At 39.0% G+C, this 15,616-nt stretch overlaps 2 protein-coding genes across 7 annotated transcripts in view; both read left to right on the forward strand.

The window, feature by feature from the left end:
* The first annotated feature begins 4,858 nt into the window (after window positions 1-4,858).
* On the forward strand, window positions 4,859-5,686 carry LOC143018370 (uncharacterized). Its single transcript, XM_076173729.1, has one exon. It carries the CDS (start codon window positions 4,859-4,861, stop codon window positions 5,684-5,686), a length of 828 nt encoding a protein of 275 aa, XP_076029844.1.
* A 493-nt stretch (window positions 5,687-6,179) lies between these two features.
* Window positions 6,180-15,616, forward strand: part of LOC143018167 (DNA-binding protein Ets97D-like) — a 66,364-nt gene continuing 56,927 nt past the window's right edge. For 3 of the 6 annotated variants that reach the window (XM_076173329.1, XM_076173328.1, XM_076173333.1), the window contains exons 1-2: window positions 7,255-7,312; window positions 13,056-13,177. In XM_076173329.1, coding sequence (XP_076029444.1) covers window positions 7,256-7,312; window positions 13,056-13,177 — 179 coding nt within the window. In that variant the 5' untranslated portion in view covers window position 7,255. Of the gene's footprint in view, window positions 6,315-7,015; window positions 7,226-7,254; window positions 7,313-13,055; window positions 13,178-15,616 lie in introns of those variants that run through there. The other 3 variants (XM_076173332.1, XM_076173330.1, XM_076173331.1) reach the window with 3 other exon arrangements.

The following is a 15,616-nucleotide window of genomic DNA, read 5'->3' on the forward strand; positions in this document are numbered from 1 at the left end:
CAGGGCCAGAAAGACACCAAGAAGACGACAGATCAACAATCACATCAGAAATAAGGCAACAGAAGAAGTGAGGAAGGCAAAATTTGTATTCGAAAAGAATGTGGCAAACAATGCAAAGGACAACTCCAAACACTTCTGGGCATATGTGAGGTCAAAGACCAATGTTAAAGAGAGGGTTCCAAGCTTGCGAAAGGCAGATGGAAACCTAACACAAAGCGATAATGAGGCAGCCCAGACTATGAACGAGGCATTCAATAGTGTCTTCATCGGGGAAGATGGAGCAGAGATACCTGAAACAAACCCTACTAACCAAAGTCAAGAATTAATGATGTCCACATAACTGCTGCAGAGGTTAGGAAGAAATTAGAGGCCCTAGATGCAAATAAGGCACCTGGACCTGATGGCATTTCCCCCACCATATTGAAAGAGTGTGCAGGGGTATTGTCAGAACCACTAGCCGAGATTTTCCATTCATCCCTGACAACAAGCGACGTACCCGAAGACTGGAGAAGAGCCAACATCACGCCTATCCACAAAAAAGGGAACATGAGCACAGTACTTAACTATCGACCAGTGTCACTCACAAGCGTAGTCTCAAAGGTGGTGGAAGGCTTTGTTAGGGAGGCACTTATGGCCCATGTGAATAGAAACCGGATCCTATGCAACGCACAGCATGGCTTCAGCTCTGGACGGAACTGCCTCACCAACATGCTGCCATACCTGGATGACGTAATCAACGCAGTGGACAACCAGTACTGGACAGATTCTATTTACCTTGACAAAGGATTACAAAGGCGGAGCATGCCGACAGGAGACCTTTTGATCCATATCTAGGTTGGATGCCAAAAAAAAAAAAAATCATAATAATAAATAAAAACAATAATAATGTAAATAACAAATAAAATACATAAATAAATGCATAGGTATAGTTGAATAACAAACAATCAGGTAAATAGTAAATGATAATAAATTGACATATAACTAATATTAAATGAAAATCAGACAGACAAATTATAACAAAACAAAAACAAATAATATAACATAAATTATAATCATTACAGCATCTTACTTAGGTATTTATCTAAATGATTCTTAAAGCTTCGAACTGAACTACATTGCACTACCTGTGCAGGAAGTTTATTCCATTCATTAACTACACGGTTGGCAAAGTTGTTTCTACCTACTTCCAAATTGAATCTATTTCCGGACAGTTTGAGACCATTGTTTCTTGTCTGATTCTCATTCAATGTGAAAATTTTGTCACTTTTGATGTTGTCAATTCCCTTTAAAATCTTAAAGACCTGTATCAAGTCACCTCTGAATCTACGCTTTTTTAGGGAAAACAGATTCATGTGTTTTAGTCGATTTTCGTATGATTTATTTTTTATATTTGGAATCAGTTTTGTGGCTCGCCGTTGTACTTTTTCCAATCTGTCAATGTCTTTAATGAGATTCGGTGACCATACGGAAACAGCATATTCCAAATGTGGACGAACTAACGATTTATATAGCTTGTTAATGAGTGATGGACTTTTGAAATCAAAAGATCGCGCAATCAATCCCAGAATCTTATTTGCTTTCTCAGAGGCTGAAATACACTGCTTGGATGATTTGAGGTCGTTACTGATAATTACGCCGAGATATTTTTCACTATCCACTTTTGTTAACGAATTTCCAAATAACTTGTAATCGTACTTACTGTTATTTTTACCTATGTGCATTACCTTGCATTTACTTGTGTTAAATTTCATTAGCCACTTTTCAGACCATTGCTGTAATTGATCTAAATCTTCTTGAATATCTAATTGGTTTGAGTGATCATTTGCCACTCCGCACAGTTTTGTATCATCAGCAAATTTGGAAACAGTAGATTTTAGTCCATGGTCTATATCATTTATATATACTATGAATAGAAGTGGCCCAAGAACGGAACCCTGAGGAACTCCACTTGCAACACTTTTCCATCCAGAAGTTTTTTCCATTTAAAACAACTCTCTGTTTTCGACCATTCAACCAATTACTAGTCCAACCTAATAGGCTACCACTTATTCCATGCAAAGCTAATTTAGTAAGTAGTCTTTCGTGTGGGACGGTATCAAAAGCTTTTGCAAAGTCTAGATATACTAAATCTATATTGTTTCTTTTGTCATAATTCGAGATAACTGTGTTGTAGAATTCGAGTAAGTTAGTCACGCAAGAACGTTTCCGTCTGAAACTATGCTGGCTATCATTTATCAAACGGTTACCTTCTAAATGATATTCGATAGCATCTCTGATGATAGTTTCCATTATTTTTCCTACGATTGAAGTCAAACTTATAGGCCTATAGTTATTTGGTTTCTTTTTTTCACCTTTTTTGAATATGGGAGTAACGTTAGCTAGCTTCCATTCTCTTGGGACATCTCCGGATATGATGGATTTCTCATTTTTCATTTCCTTTAAGATTCTTGTATGCCAACCGTCAGGCCCTGGTGTTTTATTAACTTTGAATTTATCTGTGCACCTTTTAATTTTTTCTTTTGTTATATTTACCGTAGTGAATAAGTTTACCCCAGACTTTTCACAGGTTTCAGTTTGGAATTCACTTTGAGGTGTTTCGTTTACGAATACCGAGCTAAAATAATTGTTTAAGATATTACACATTCCTTCATTTGAATATTCAAGTTGACCGTCAGCAGATAATAGTGGACCAATGTGATTCCTAACAACCTTTTTATCTCTAATGTAACTATAGAATTCTTTGGGATTCTCTTTGGATTTATCAGCGATGTTCATTTCGTATTGTCGTTTTCTTTTTCTAATTGTCTTTTTTAAATCTCTCTGTATTGATACATAACTTTCATAGTCATTTGATGCACCCGAGCACTTATATTTCTTATAAGCCTGTCTCTTTTTAGCAATACTTTTTTCAGTTTCTTTGTCGAGCCACTTTGGGCGAGCCTGATTTGGGGGACGTCTGTCCTTAAAAGGAATGTAAGTTTGAATCATCTTAGTGAGCGTATTTTGAAATATTTCCCACATCTGATCTACAGGCCTTTCGTTTAATTTTGCCTCCCAATCTGTAAGCTGAAACTCCTGACGTAGTCCTATGAACTGAGCTTTACTGAAATCGGGTATTTTAGAAGCACAAGTATCTATTCTAAAATTGTTTAAGAGTTTGAATCTGACTAAGTTGTGATCGCTATTTGCAACAGATTCACCGACTTCTACATCAGTTACCATGCTTTCGCGGCTAGTGATCAATAAATCGAGTAAGTTTCCATATCTTGTGGGCTCTTTTACATGCTGAATTAAGTAATTGTCACCAAGAAAATCAATCAAGCGACTACCTATATGGCCATGTTCAAGGGTCATCCAATCAATGTCAGTAAAATTGAAATCACCCATTATCAATAAATCCCGGTTGCAGAAACTAGACAGTTCTTGAAATAACAGTTTGTCGTCTGCTAATGATAATGTCTTTGGCCTATATATTACACCTATATTCATTTTTTGTCCATTTGTTTGGGTTACCTCAACCCACAAACTGTCATATGCATCCTGTTTCACTTTCTCTAAAACACAAGCATGAACATTGTTTTTAACGTACAATAGAACACCCCCACCTTTCTTGTGGTTTCTATCCTGATGAAAGTGATTAAATCCCGCAATATTAAATTCAGCTTCGAACTCAGTACCATTTAACCATGTCTCATTTATTCCTATCATATCGAGATTTTCGCTTTTGACATACGCCTGTATTTCTTGAAATTTGTTCCTAATACTACGAGCAAAGTACATAGTTTTAAGAAACTCGTGATTATTTCTTTTTGACACATTTTGAGTTTCAATATCATGTCTTATATTATCATTTTGTTTTTTATTTATGCCTTGCACTATATTATTATTATTTGGTCCTTCGTTGACATTCAATGCCTCATTAACATTTCTCCTATCAAAATTAACATTTCCCCCATCACGGACATCTGGTCGATTACGGTCATCCGATCTATTTTGTACATTTTGTCCCCCTACGTCACCGTGATTCACGCCGGCCTCCCGTCGTTCAGTGACATTATGTCCGGCATCCCTTTCTAAAATTATATTTTGTCCTCCAGTGACATTATATCCTACCGTGATATTTTTTCCTCCACTATAATTACATCCCATCGTGATATTTTGTCTTCCACTGTCATTACATCCTATCTTGATATTTTGGCCTTCATTGACATTCTGTCCGGTATCTCTTCCTAAAATTATATTTTGTCCTTCACTGACATTATATCCTACCGTGATATTTTCTCCTCCATTATCATTACATCCTATCGTGATATTTTGTTCTCCACTATCATTACTTCCCATCGTGATCTTTTGTCCTCCACTGTCATTACATCCCATTGTGACATTTTGTCCTATGACATTACATCCTAATGTGTCATTTCGTCCTCTAGCGACATTACATCCTATCATGATATTTTGGCCTTCATGGACATTCTGTCCGGTATCCCTTCCTAAAATTACATTTTGGCCTTCACTGACATTATATCCTACCGTAATATTTTCTCCTCCATTATCTTCTGTGAGAAAGCATTTGACAGAGTCCCTCATCAGAGACTGTTAGCTAAACTGGAGGCAATTGGGGTAACAGGTAACACCAAGAATTGGATTGCCAGCTTCCTGAGGGACAGATCACACCGGGTGGGCATAAGGGGTACTTTCTCGGAGTCGCTACCAATGAAGAGCGGAGTGCCACAAGGATCGGTGGTGGGACCAATTCTGTTCATCATCTATGTTAATGACCTTGTTAATAATTTGGAATCATCGGCAAGTCCGTTTGCAGACGATGCAAAAATATATAGGAACATCAAGACCCGGGAAGATGTCGAGGCATTATAGAGACATGGACAGAGTAGCTGAATGGAGCAGAAAGTGGTTACTCACCTTTAATGTAGACAAATGCAAGACAATGCACTTCGGCCATGGGAACCCCAGAACAAACTACAAGCTTGGAGAAAGGAACCTGGATAAGTCAACGGTGGAAAAAGACCTAGGAGTTTTTGTCTCTACAGACCTGAAGTCCTCCACACATGTAGCCAAGATTGCAGCCAAGGCAAATAGCAGACTGGGCATTATCAAGAGGAATTTTACCTACATGGATCGGGAGATCCTGCTCCCTCTCTACAAGGCGCTGGTTCGACCGATATTAGATTATGCATTCCAGTGTTGGTCGCCATACCTAGTGAAGGATATCAAACTACTGGAGCAAGTGCAACGCAGGGCTACCAAGCTAGTGCCGGAATGTTCAGAGCTACCCTATGAAGAGAGGTGCAAATTCCTTGGCTTACAGACGCTGGAGAAGAGAAGAAAACGCGGAGACACGATTGAAGTCTATAAGCTTCTTCACGGATATGAGGACATTCCCTACAACAAATTTTTCAGCCTCAGCACGACTGGACTCAGGGGCCACAGTTACAAATTAGTTGTTCCGGACCACTGGAGAACTTCGCTCGAGGGAAACTGGTTCACAATCCGTACATTGCGTGAGTGGAATCATTTGCCAGAACATGTAGTGACTGCACCGTCAGTATCAACTTTTAAAACTAGGTACGACAGGCACAAAGGGTATGGGTATCAAATACCGGCGCAATATTTTAAGAGGTGGGGATCCAACAAGAAATATTCTTATTTCCCCACTAACCAATACTAGGTAAGCAAATACTAGGCAAGGTAAGGCCTTTCGCTTAATTTTGCCTCCCAATCTGTCAGCTAGAGCTGCTGACGTAGTCCTATGAACTGAGCTTTACTTAAATCGGGTATTTTAGATACACAAGTATCAACTCTGATTTTTTTTAGCAGTTTGAATCTAAGTTCAAGTTGTGATTACTACTTGCAATAGTTTCACCAACTTCTCTATCAGTTATCACGTTTTCGCGGCTAGTGATTAGATCGAGTAATTTTCAATGTCTTGTGGATTTTTCAACATGCTGAACTAAGCAGTTGTCACCGTAAATATCTATCAAGCGACTACCTATATCATTATATGGCGACGTTCAAGGGTCATCCAATCACTCACTAATACGACTCGGTGGCGCGGTTGGTAGAGTATCAGACTGTCACTACGGCGATCCGGGGTCGAATCCTGCCCAAGGCTGAAAATAATTTCAGTAATGCTGCGCTTCGAGTCGTTACTCCAACTCTCGTGGGCAGGGAGTTGGGTGTGTGTGTGCGTGTAAGGTCAAAGCATTACCCATAGATCGGTCATACGAGCTCTGAACTCTCTTCTGTGAGGGAAATAGCTGTCGATCACGACTCCAACACGTGTTCCAAAAACCAAGGTGAATCACTGAAATCACCCATTATCAATTGAAGTTCCAGTTGCAGAAACTAGACAGTTCTTGAAATAGTAGTTTGTTGTTTGCTAATGATAATTGTTTTTTTGGCCTGTATATTACACCTCCATTCATCTTTTGTCCATTTGTTTGGGTTAATTCTACCCACAAACTATCATATTCATCCTGTTTCACTCATACGGCCCGGTGGCGGCCCGGTGGCGGATTGGTAAGGCACTGGCCTCACAAGCCGGAGAACCGGGGTTCGATTCCCCGGCCGGGCGGAGACAAGTTGGGTATGTCTCCTTTCACGTGTAGCCCCTGTTCACCTAGCAGCGAGTAGGTACGGGACGTTAGTCAAGGAGTTGTGACCTTGCATTCCCGGTGTGTGGAGTGTGAGTGGTCTCAGACCTACCCAGAGATCTGCTAATAATGAGCTCTGAGCTCACTGCCGTAGGGTGGTGTCTGGCTGTCTCGAAAAGAGGCTGCAGCAGATCCGAGATCCGAGGTGAATACTAAAACCCAGGCATAAACATTGCTTCGTACATCAGAACATCCCTAACTTTATTGTTGTTTCTATCCTTTAAATACTTGAAGTGACGTCAAACTTTGACGTTCGTATTTATGTTTGTGTGCATCATGTTATTTGAAATTATATTTTATAAATATTATTTGTGTATGTTGATCCCTGAAGCCTATTGCGCAACAATACAGTTCAGTATTTACATTTGATAAGCAATGATAAACGTTGGATACGTGTATTGAACATGACTAGCTTCTGGTTGGTTATGTTTACATACAAGTATGTAATATTGGGTGCTACCTGCAATTAAACGAAAGGCCTTTCTATAGCAGTTTTTAATCTAAACAAAGGTAGAAGAAACATGATTCCAGCTTAACAAGAAGGTAATGTTATGGTAAGATCAGCTGTCTGGCTATGCAACAATATGACTTGTAGTTTAGATGTTAACCTGTTACTGCTTAGGGACACGCCGCTCTATGAGGTTGGACTTCCTGTTTTATATAAATTATAAGTAGAGGAGTTTTTAAGTAAGTCGTTACAGCCTACATAGAATTTCCACTAACTAGGTTCACTCAGAAATACAAATAAATTTTTCTGTAAATAGTTTGTAGTAGACATGGTCGTTCACTTTCCTCATGATTTATAAGAGTTTTGCAGTGGAAAGTCCTATACCAAAAGGCAATACATTGGCTGTGAATACACTAGAAGACTATAGGATTAGCTGAAGTGATGAATTAACCAGTAAAATTTAAGAAGCACGCAAGCACAGATATGTAACACAAATTATCATTATGTTGTCCAATAGCACCTAACTTAAGCTAACCTAACATAACCTTATGTAATAATTCCATAGAAAAAGTGTATCTCAAATGCAAAATAGAAGTGGGAATGAATGAAGAAGTGGATAATCAAGAAGTCTGAGATCAGCACAGGACCATTTTGAAAGAAGTGGGCAGGACATTAGTCATTAGTAAAGCCAAAGGACATAGTAAACAAAGGGAAGGTGAATTGCAGTAAATGTAAGATCCTAAGTACAGAGACAGTTCCCTAAACTGAAATTTGTGAGCACTGGTACCAAATTCAGTGTGAAAATGTTCCTCTAGAAATATATGACTTATTGGTGGGTGTGGAGGTGGGACATCAATGTCACTGACATTGCTGCTTTTGCGAAAGAGCCTTTGAAAATATTCTAGGAAAACAGAGAAATTTAAAGATAATGTATGGAAAATGAAAGCTAAGTACAATGTCATTGATGTTAAGCTCAGTGAGATAAGAGGTGCAGTTAAATAAAACACCAGAAAGGTAATGGAGTTGGCTGACAGAGTTGGAATGATGAAAAAAAGTAAAATTTCAGGAGTGCACACCTAGACAATATAGCATTAGAAAAGTAAATATTAATTTTGTAAATTATAATATATCCATGTAACATGTTTTTCTAGGCAGAAATCAGTGACGGAAAAGGTTGCTAAAAACAATACAATTACAAACAGCCATAGGGGCTGCTTGAGACACTTTCTTTGTTTTGATAGCTGTGGTGGTCGAGAAATTATGATAAATTTGTGTATTCTAACTTGCATACATATACCAAAGGCTTTTTCCCCCTACACAGGGGGTAGCCAAAAAGAATAAAGCATAAAAACCACATCCTTTCCATTCCATTTCCTATATATTCCACTCCCCTCCACCCTCCTCCCTCCCTCCCATCTTGGCACTTGGATGATGGGACAGCCCTGCATCCTGTCCACTGCTCTGGGTCAGAAGCAGTGTTGCAAAACACAGCACATCCACAGGAAGGCCACTTCATAAATTTGGCAACCCCCCCTCTCTTTCCCCCCCATGCAGAAAAGAAGATGGGGAGAAATACCTTCGGGCTGCGTCAAATTTTTTCTCATACGTACTTCCTGACCCCCCCCACACACATATGTGTGTGTGTAATTAAAATGGAGACTACTATTTGTTATGTTTTTTATCTGCGTGGCTTTTATTTGTGTAGTTTGTTATTCTTTATTTGTCTTGCATTCAAAAATGTTGTTATTGTGTACATTGCCCACTTCTGCTTACTGAATAAATCAGTTTTGCCCAAAAACATTAAAAGTAACATCATCTGAAATTCAGTTTAATCTGACCACATTTTGTGAAGACATGTGGTATTGTTCAACCATTGGTTTTGGACTTGGTTATAGATTCTGATTCTATATTTATAAATTCTGATACTATAGTTATAGATTCTGATATTATTGGCAGCTTTATGTATACATATGTGTGTGTATGTATATTATATATATATATGCTAAGAGGAGACTGTATGAAGGAGTGATTGCCACGAGCACTGTATGGGGCAGAAACATGGAACATAAGAGAGGAAGAGAGAAGGAGTTTGAATGTGTTTGAGATGAGGTGTCTGAGAAGTATGATGGGGGTTACTAGGCTAGATAGAGTGAGAAATGAGGAGGTGAGGAGAAGAACGGGGGTAGAAAGGGAGCTGGGAGATAGGATTGATGAAAGAGTATTAGGATGGTTTGGACACATGGAAAGAATGAGTGAAGAAAGACTAGTAAAAGAGGTATGGTAGGCAGATGTGGAGGGGTGTGAACATGAGGGGACGTCCTAGGATGAGGTGGATGGATGGGGTGAAGGGGGCTTTAGGGAAGAGGGGAATGTCTGTTGAGGAAGGACGGGAGAGGAGAGAAGACAGGGGTGAATGGAGAATGGTTGTATATGGATGATGATGTGATGCATGAGATGGAATGGGCGGGGGGATGGGGGTGAGGTAGTATGTGTGAGCAAAATTTGACGCAGCCGATGGGATTTCTCCCCGTCTTCTCCTTTTATGCATGGGGGGACAGAGAGGGGGGTCACCAATTTAATGAAGCGGCCTTGCTGTGGATGTGCTGTGTCTGGCGACACTGCTTCTGACCCAAAAAAAGAAAAGAAAATATGAAAACAAAAGTGGCATACACAAATATTGATAGTGATCTCTGGAATCAACGAACTAAATGACTATCTAGAAACAGAAAAACCTGATATCATGGGAATAGTAGAGACAAAATTGAAAGGACCTCTATCAACAAGCATAGTGGGACATGGTCTATACAACCACTGGGTGAAAATAGAACAGACAAACAAGGAGGAGGTGTCATGATATTGACCAAAAAGGGTCTAAATGTGACAAAGATTATTGAAGGCCAAGGCAATGTAGAAGTAATTATGATTAAAATTGCAAACAAAGAGATGAAAAGCAGAAAATTTGTAGCAATGTATGTACCACCAAAAACACATGCATGGTCAGACAGCAAACATTCTAATTTACTGGAAGAAACAATGAATGTGCTAAATGAGTTACTGAAAGAGGGTGGAAACATAGTAAAGCAAAAGACATAATTTGGGAAGAAATGTTAGTTAAAGGGGGAGATGAACTTTGGAGCAATATTCTACTGGGTATGACCATCGAATACACCTTAACAGAATGGATTAAGAAAAATACTAGATATAGAAACAACGAGGAACCATTGAAACTAGACTTAATATTAACTTCTGAACCAGATATTGTGAACAAAATGGTGTATAAAACACCAATTGGAAAGAGTGACATATACTAATAGAGTTTGAATTAAAAGAACAGAACAATGTAGATTGGAATGATAAACATAGAGAAGGAATATTTATGTACAACAAAATGGATTTTGTAAAACTAAGAATCCCTCGGAAACTACTACACACACTTGTACCCCTTTTACTTGTAAAGTGGAACTATACAGGCACTCCTGCAGTCCTCCGGCACTCTACCCTCTCTTAAACAAACATTAAATAACCTCACCAGCCAGTTCACTATCACTGTACCTCCTTTTTCAGACATTCTGCATGGCATCCATCCAACCCAGGTGCCTTACCTGCTTTCATCATCTTAACAACTGCTTTCACTTCATCTTTCCTTATTTCTCCTCCATTTTCCTCACTCATCACTCCCATTTTCTTAGTGCTGCCTACTGCAACTACCTTTCCCTCCCTATCCTCTTTCACATTTAGCAACTCCCTAAAATACTCTACCCACCTTCCTCTCATTGCCTTCCTCTTCCATTATCATCTCTCTATTTGCACCTTTTACCTTTTCTTCTCTACTTGATTTGCCTCCTCTTCCTCTCCTAATTTCTTTCCAAAGCATCTTTTTATTACTTTCAATATTTTCTGTCATACTCATACCCCATTTCACATTTGTTCTCCTCTTTGCCTCCTTTATCTTATGCTTGACTTCCCTTCTCTTTAATTTATACCTCTCATACGATTCCCTCGTCCTAATACGTAGCCAATATACGAAAGCCTGCTTCTCTTCTACACCCTTCTTTGTTTCCTCATCCCACCAATACTACCCTTCCTTCTATATCCTCCTGCCCTCCTTGTTCCACATACCATCTTATGACTCCCTCCTTGAACCATCCCCATTCCTCCTCCACTCCTAGTTGTTCTCAATCCTTCACTCCCTCCCATTCCTATCTCAGCTTCTTCTTATACTCCTTCTCCTTTTCTTTCTCATTTAAGCAGTTCACTCTAAGTACCTCCCTACTTTCTGCCCTTTTCCTCTTTCTCCATCTATTCTCCACTCTCAATTTACCTTCCACCAGAAAATGATCTGATATTCCCCCACTCTCTCCCCTTAGAACATGTACATCCTTAACTCTTCCTACCATACTCCTGGTCACTACTATATAGTGCTTTAGTGCTCTATCTGCCACCCTTCCATCCACCATCCTCTCCCATGTGTACTTTTGCTTGAATTTCTTCCTAAACACTGTATTTGCTATCATCAACTCTCTTTCAAGACACATCTCCACCATCAATTCTCCACTACAATTTTTACCTGGAACTCCATACTTCCCAATCACTCCATCTATTGGTTCGTTTCCTACCCTAGCATTAAGGTCTCCCAATACAACTACATTGACATGTCTCCCCAATCCCTTTATGCACTCATTTAAATCTACCTGAAAAGCCTCCCTTTCACTATGCTCTTCTCACTACCAGGTCTATACGCACTTACAAAAACCCACATCTCCCCAGCTTCACCTTCATCCACATTGCCCTTGAAGAACTCTCCTTCCACTCCACTACACATTTACCTGTCTCTTTACTTACTAGTATAGCCACCCCTTCTCTCCCGCATCCCCTCTTCACTCCTGAGAACCTCCCAACTACACTCCCAAACTCACACTCACCCCCCTTTCAATTTAGTTTCACTCAAAGCCAACACATCCATCTTTCTTCTCACAAACATACTGCCTATCTCTTCCCTTTTACACTCATCTGTACTACATCCACATACATTAAAAGACCCAAACCTTAGGGTACTGGTTGGAAAACTCCTAGACCCTCTTATGCCTTTATTTATTTATTTATTTTATTTTGTTTTATTTTTTATTAATTTTATTTATTTATTTTATTTATTTATTTATTTATTATTATTTTTTTATCTTTTATTATTATTATTATTATTATTATTATTTTTTTTTTTTTTTCTTTTTTTTTCTTTTTTTTATTTTTTTATAGGAATGTTCCCTTTGGGGCTACAGGTAGCAGGATTCCTAAAATGATGCCAACACAGAATAGGCCTGGCCAAAGAAGTAAATTGCCCCAGGTGTAATTACCACACACCAAACCCAAACACCCCATCACACACTGTTCTACTTTAGCTTTACCCAGACAACAACACTGCTCTACTTTAACTTTACCCAGACAACACAATATTTACTCATTAACCCCTTCAGTGTGATGACACCTACATAGGCATTATGAGGCACGAGTGGGTATGTGAGAATGCCTGCATCAGCATCTTGATTATATTTTGTAGTTGTATCTGAATGATTCCCATATTCTGTGAACTGGCTTGATCATATTTTTTGTGATTACTAATATTCAGAGTGAAAGAGATTAAGTAATACAACTATAAATTTATATTTTATAACACAAGTATTGTGATGCATCATAGAATCATCGTACATCAGGCATCTGATGCTCCCCGTGAGAATTTGACTCATATTGAAGAGGTCAAGGGATTTGTGGGCCAATCTGGGGCCACTGCCAATTACCTGGGATTTGTAATTCTCCTGCGAGAGAGACCTGGGGTACCCAATTCAATGACGTAATTCTTAAAGTCTAAGGTTCACCATATAATGGAAATAACCTGTAGCACATTCATAATGAAATGTCTAATTTTCATTCTTTTTTTCCAGATAATAGATAAGAAAACAACATACTTAGGCTTCAATATGGCTGATGAGGAGATTAACAACTTCAATGAAATTCTTTTTGAAGGCCAGGAAGAAGAAGAATCTTTAGTTCTTCAAGAAAACGGGTAATTTTTTTCTTCTTCTCCATAGCATGGAGAACATCTGGCTACATTACAACAATTCCACTAGAACATATATATACACAAACCAGAGTCCTACCCATAGATCAGTAAATGGGAATGATTGGTACATAATTGTATACAAGAGCCATCAATCCTACTTGCCCATCACATCACATCAAACAGGTGCAGTCCAGTAACAAGAAAACCCCAGCAGCATATTTCTCAAACATCTACAATTTACCTCTAGAACCCTGCAACACATCCATCCATTCAGAAAATATACTGTATATACTCGTATATAAACCAACTTCATGTATATTGTGTTTTTTCTTTGTTTTCATATATATTATATATACATATATATATATATATATAATATATATATATATATATATATATATATATATGTACAACACTGTATGGGTCCCAGTGATTAGAGATACATTTTAACGACCACAATGCACTTTAATTCTAAGCCATCAAAGGCCGACATGCAGAAATTGAATTGTGGTACTGCCAAGGACTCAAACCCAGCATACTCATGACAAGTGCGGTAGTGACTTATCAACAAGGCTATCAAGAGAGATATAAGTTGAGTGCAATTTTTCTTATATATTTGTATGCTCAAGTTACATACACATGAAATTTTGCATTCAACCCATCTCCACTATGATAGTACAATTGGAAGTATACAAATGTGGGAAAGTATGTGTACAACACTGAATGGGTCCCAGTGATTAGAGATACATTTTAACAACCACAATGCACGTTAATTCTAAGCCATCAAAGGCCGACATGCAGAAATTGAAATGCGGTACTGCCAAGGACTCGAACCCGGGATCCTCATGACAAGTGCGGTAATGACTTAACAACTAGGCTATCAAGAGAGATATAAGTTGACCACAATTTTTCTTATATATTTTTATGCTTGAGTTACACATACATGAAATATTGCATTCAACCCATCTCCACTATTATAGTACAATTGGAAGTATACAAATGCGGGAAAGTATTTGTACAATCTCTCTCCCTTAACCCCTTCGATACGATGATGCCTACGTAGGCATCATGAGAAGCAAGTGGGTACTCGAGGATGCCGATGTCTGCGTCTTGATTATATATATTGTAGTTGTACCTGTGTGACCTCCATACTCTGTAGACTGGCTTCATCATATTTTCTATGGTTATCAAAATTCACAGTTGAAAGAGAACTAGCAATTCAACGGTAACTTTATTTTTTATAATGCGAGTATTATGACGCAACATCGCACATCTGGCAGCTGATGCTGCCCGCAAGATTTTGGCCCGTATTGAAGGGGTTAATACTCACTTCCAGACTGCTGCCACATTCTCCCCTTGTACATCTCATCACCTTACTTTTACCCATATTTATCTTCAACTTCCTTCTTTTGCACACCTTCCCAAACTCTGTCACTAAGATCCTCAATCCCTTCTCTGAACTTGCTGCAAGTGCAGTGTCGTCAGCAAACAACAACTGGCTTATCTCCCACTTTTCTCCATTTTCTTTAACCATCTCCAATCCCTGACCCACTATCCTTGCATTTACCTCTCGCACCACCCCATCCATTTATAGATTGAACAGCCAGGGTGACATAACACATCCGTAATGGAGTCCCACCTTTACCTCATACCACTCACTCTCTCCATTCCTAATCCTAACACAAGCTCTACTACTTTCATAAAAACTCTTGACTGCTCTCAAAAGTTTTCCTCCTATCCCATATAACTGCAATGCCTTCCACAGTGACATCCTGGCTACCCTGTCATAAGCCTTTTCCAGATCCATTAAAGCCCAAAAAAACATCCTTACCTTTTCCTATAGCTTTCTCACATATCTATCTTACCACAAAAATCTGATCTACGCAACCTCTATCTGGTCTAAACCTACACTGTTCCTCATCAATTATTCCCTCTATTCCTCTCCTAATCCTCTCAATCAAGACCCTCCCAAAAGCCTTCCCAACTACACTTAACAAGCTGATCCCCCTGAAACTACTACACTCACTTGTCTCTTTTCCTTTGTAAAGGAAAACTATACAGGCTTTCCTCCAGTCCTCCAGCACTCTACCCTCTCTTAAACATTAAATAACCTTACCAGCCATTCCACCATCACTGTACCTCCTTTTTTTTTTCAGACATTCTGCATGACATCCATCCAAACCAGGTGCTTTATCTGCTCTCATCATATTAAGAACTGCCTTCACTTCATCTTTCCTTATTTCTGCTCCATTTTCCTCACTCATCACTCCCATTTTCTTAGCATTTCCCACTGCAGCTATCTTTCCCTCCCTATCCTCCTTCACATTTAGCAACTCCCTAAAATACTCTGCCCATCTTCCCCTTACTGCCTTCTCTTCCATTATCATCTCTCCATCGGCACCTTTTACCTTTTCTTCTCTACTTGATTCACCTCCTCTTCCT

The sequence above is a fragment of the Oratosquilla oratoria genome, chromosome 34 (assembly GCF_046742065.1).
Source record: "Oratosquilla oratoria isolate Oo_2021 chromosome 34, ASM4674206v1, whole genome shotgun sequence".
NCBI lineage: Eukaryota > Metazoa > Arthropoda > Malacostraca > Stomatopoda > Squillidae > Oratosquilla > Oratosquilla oratoria.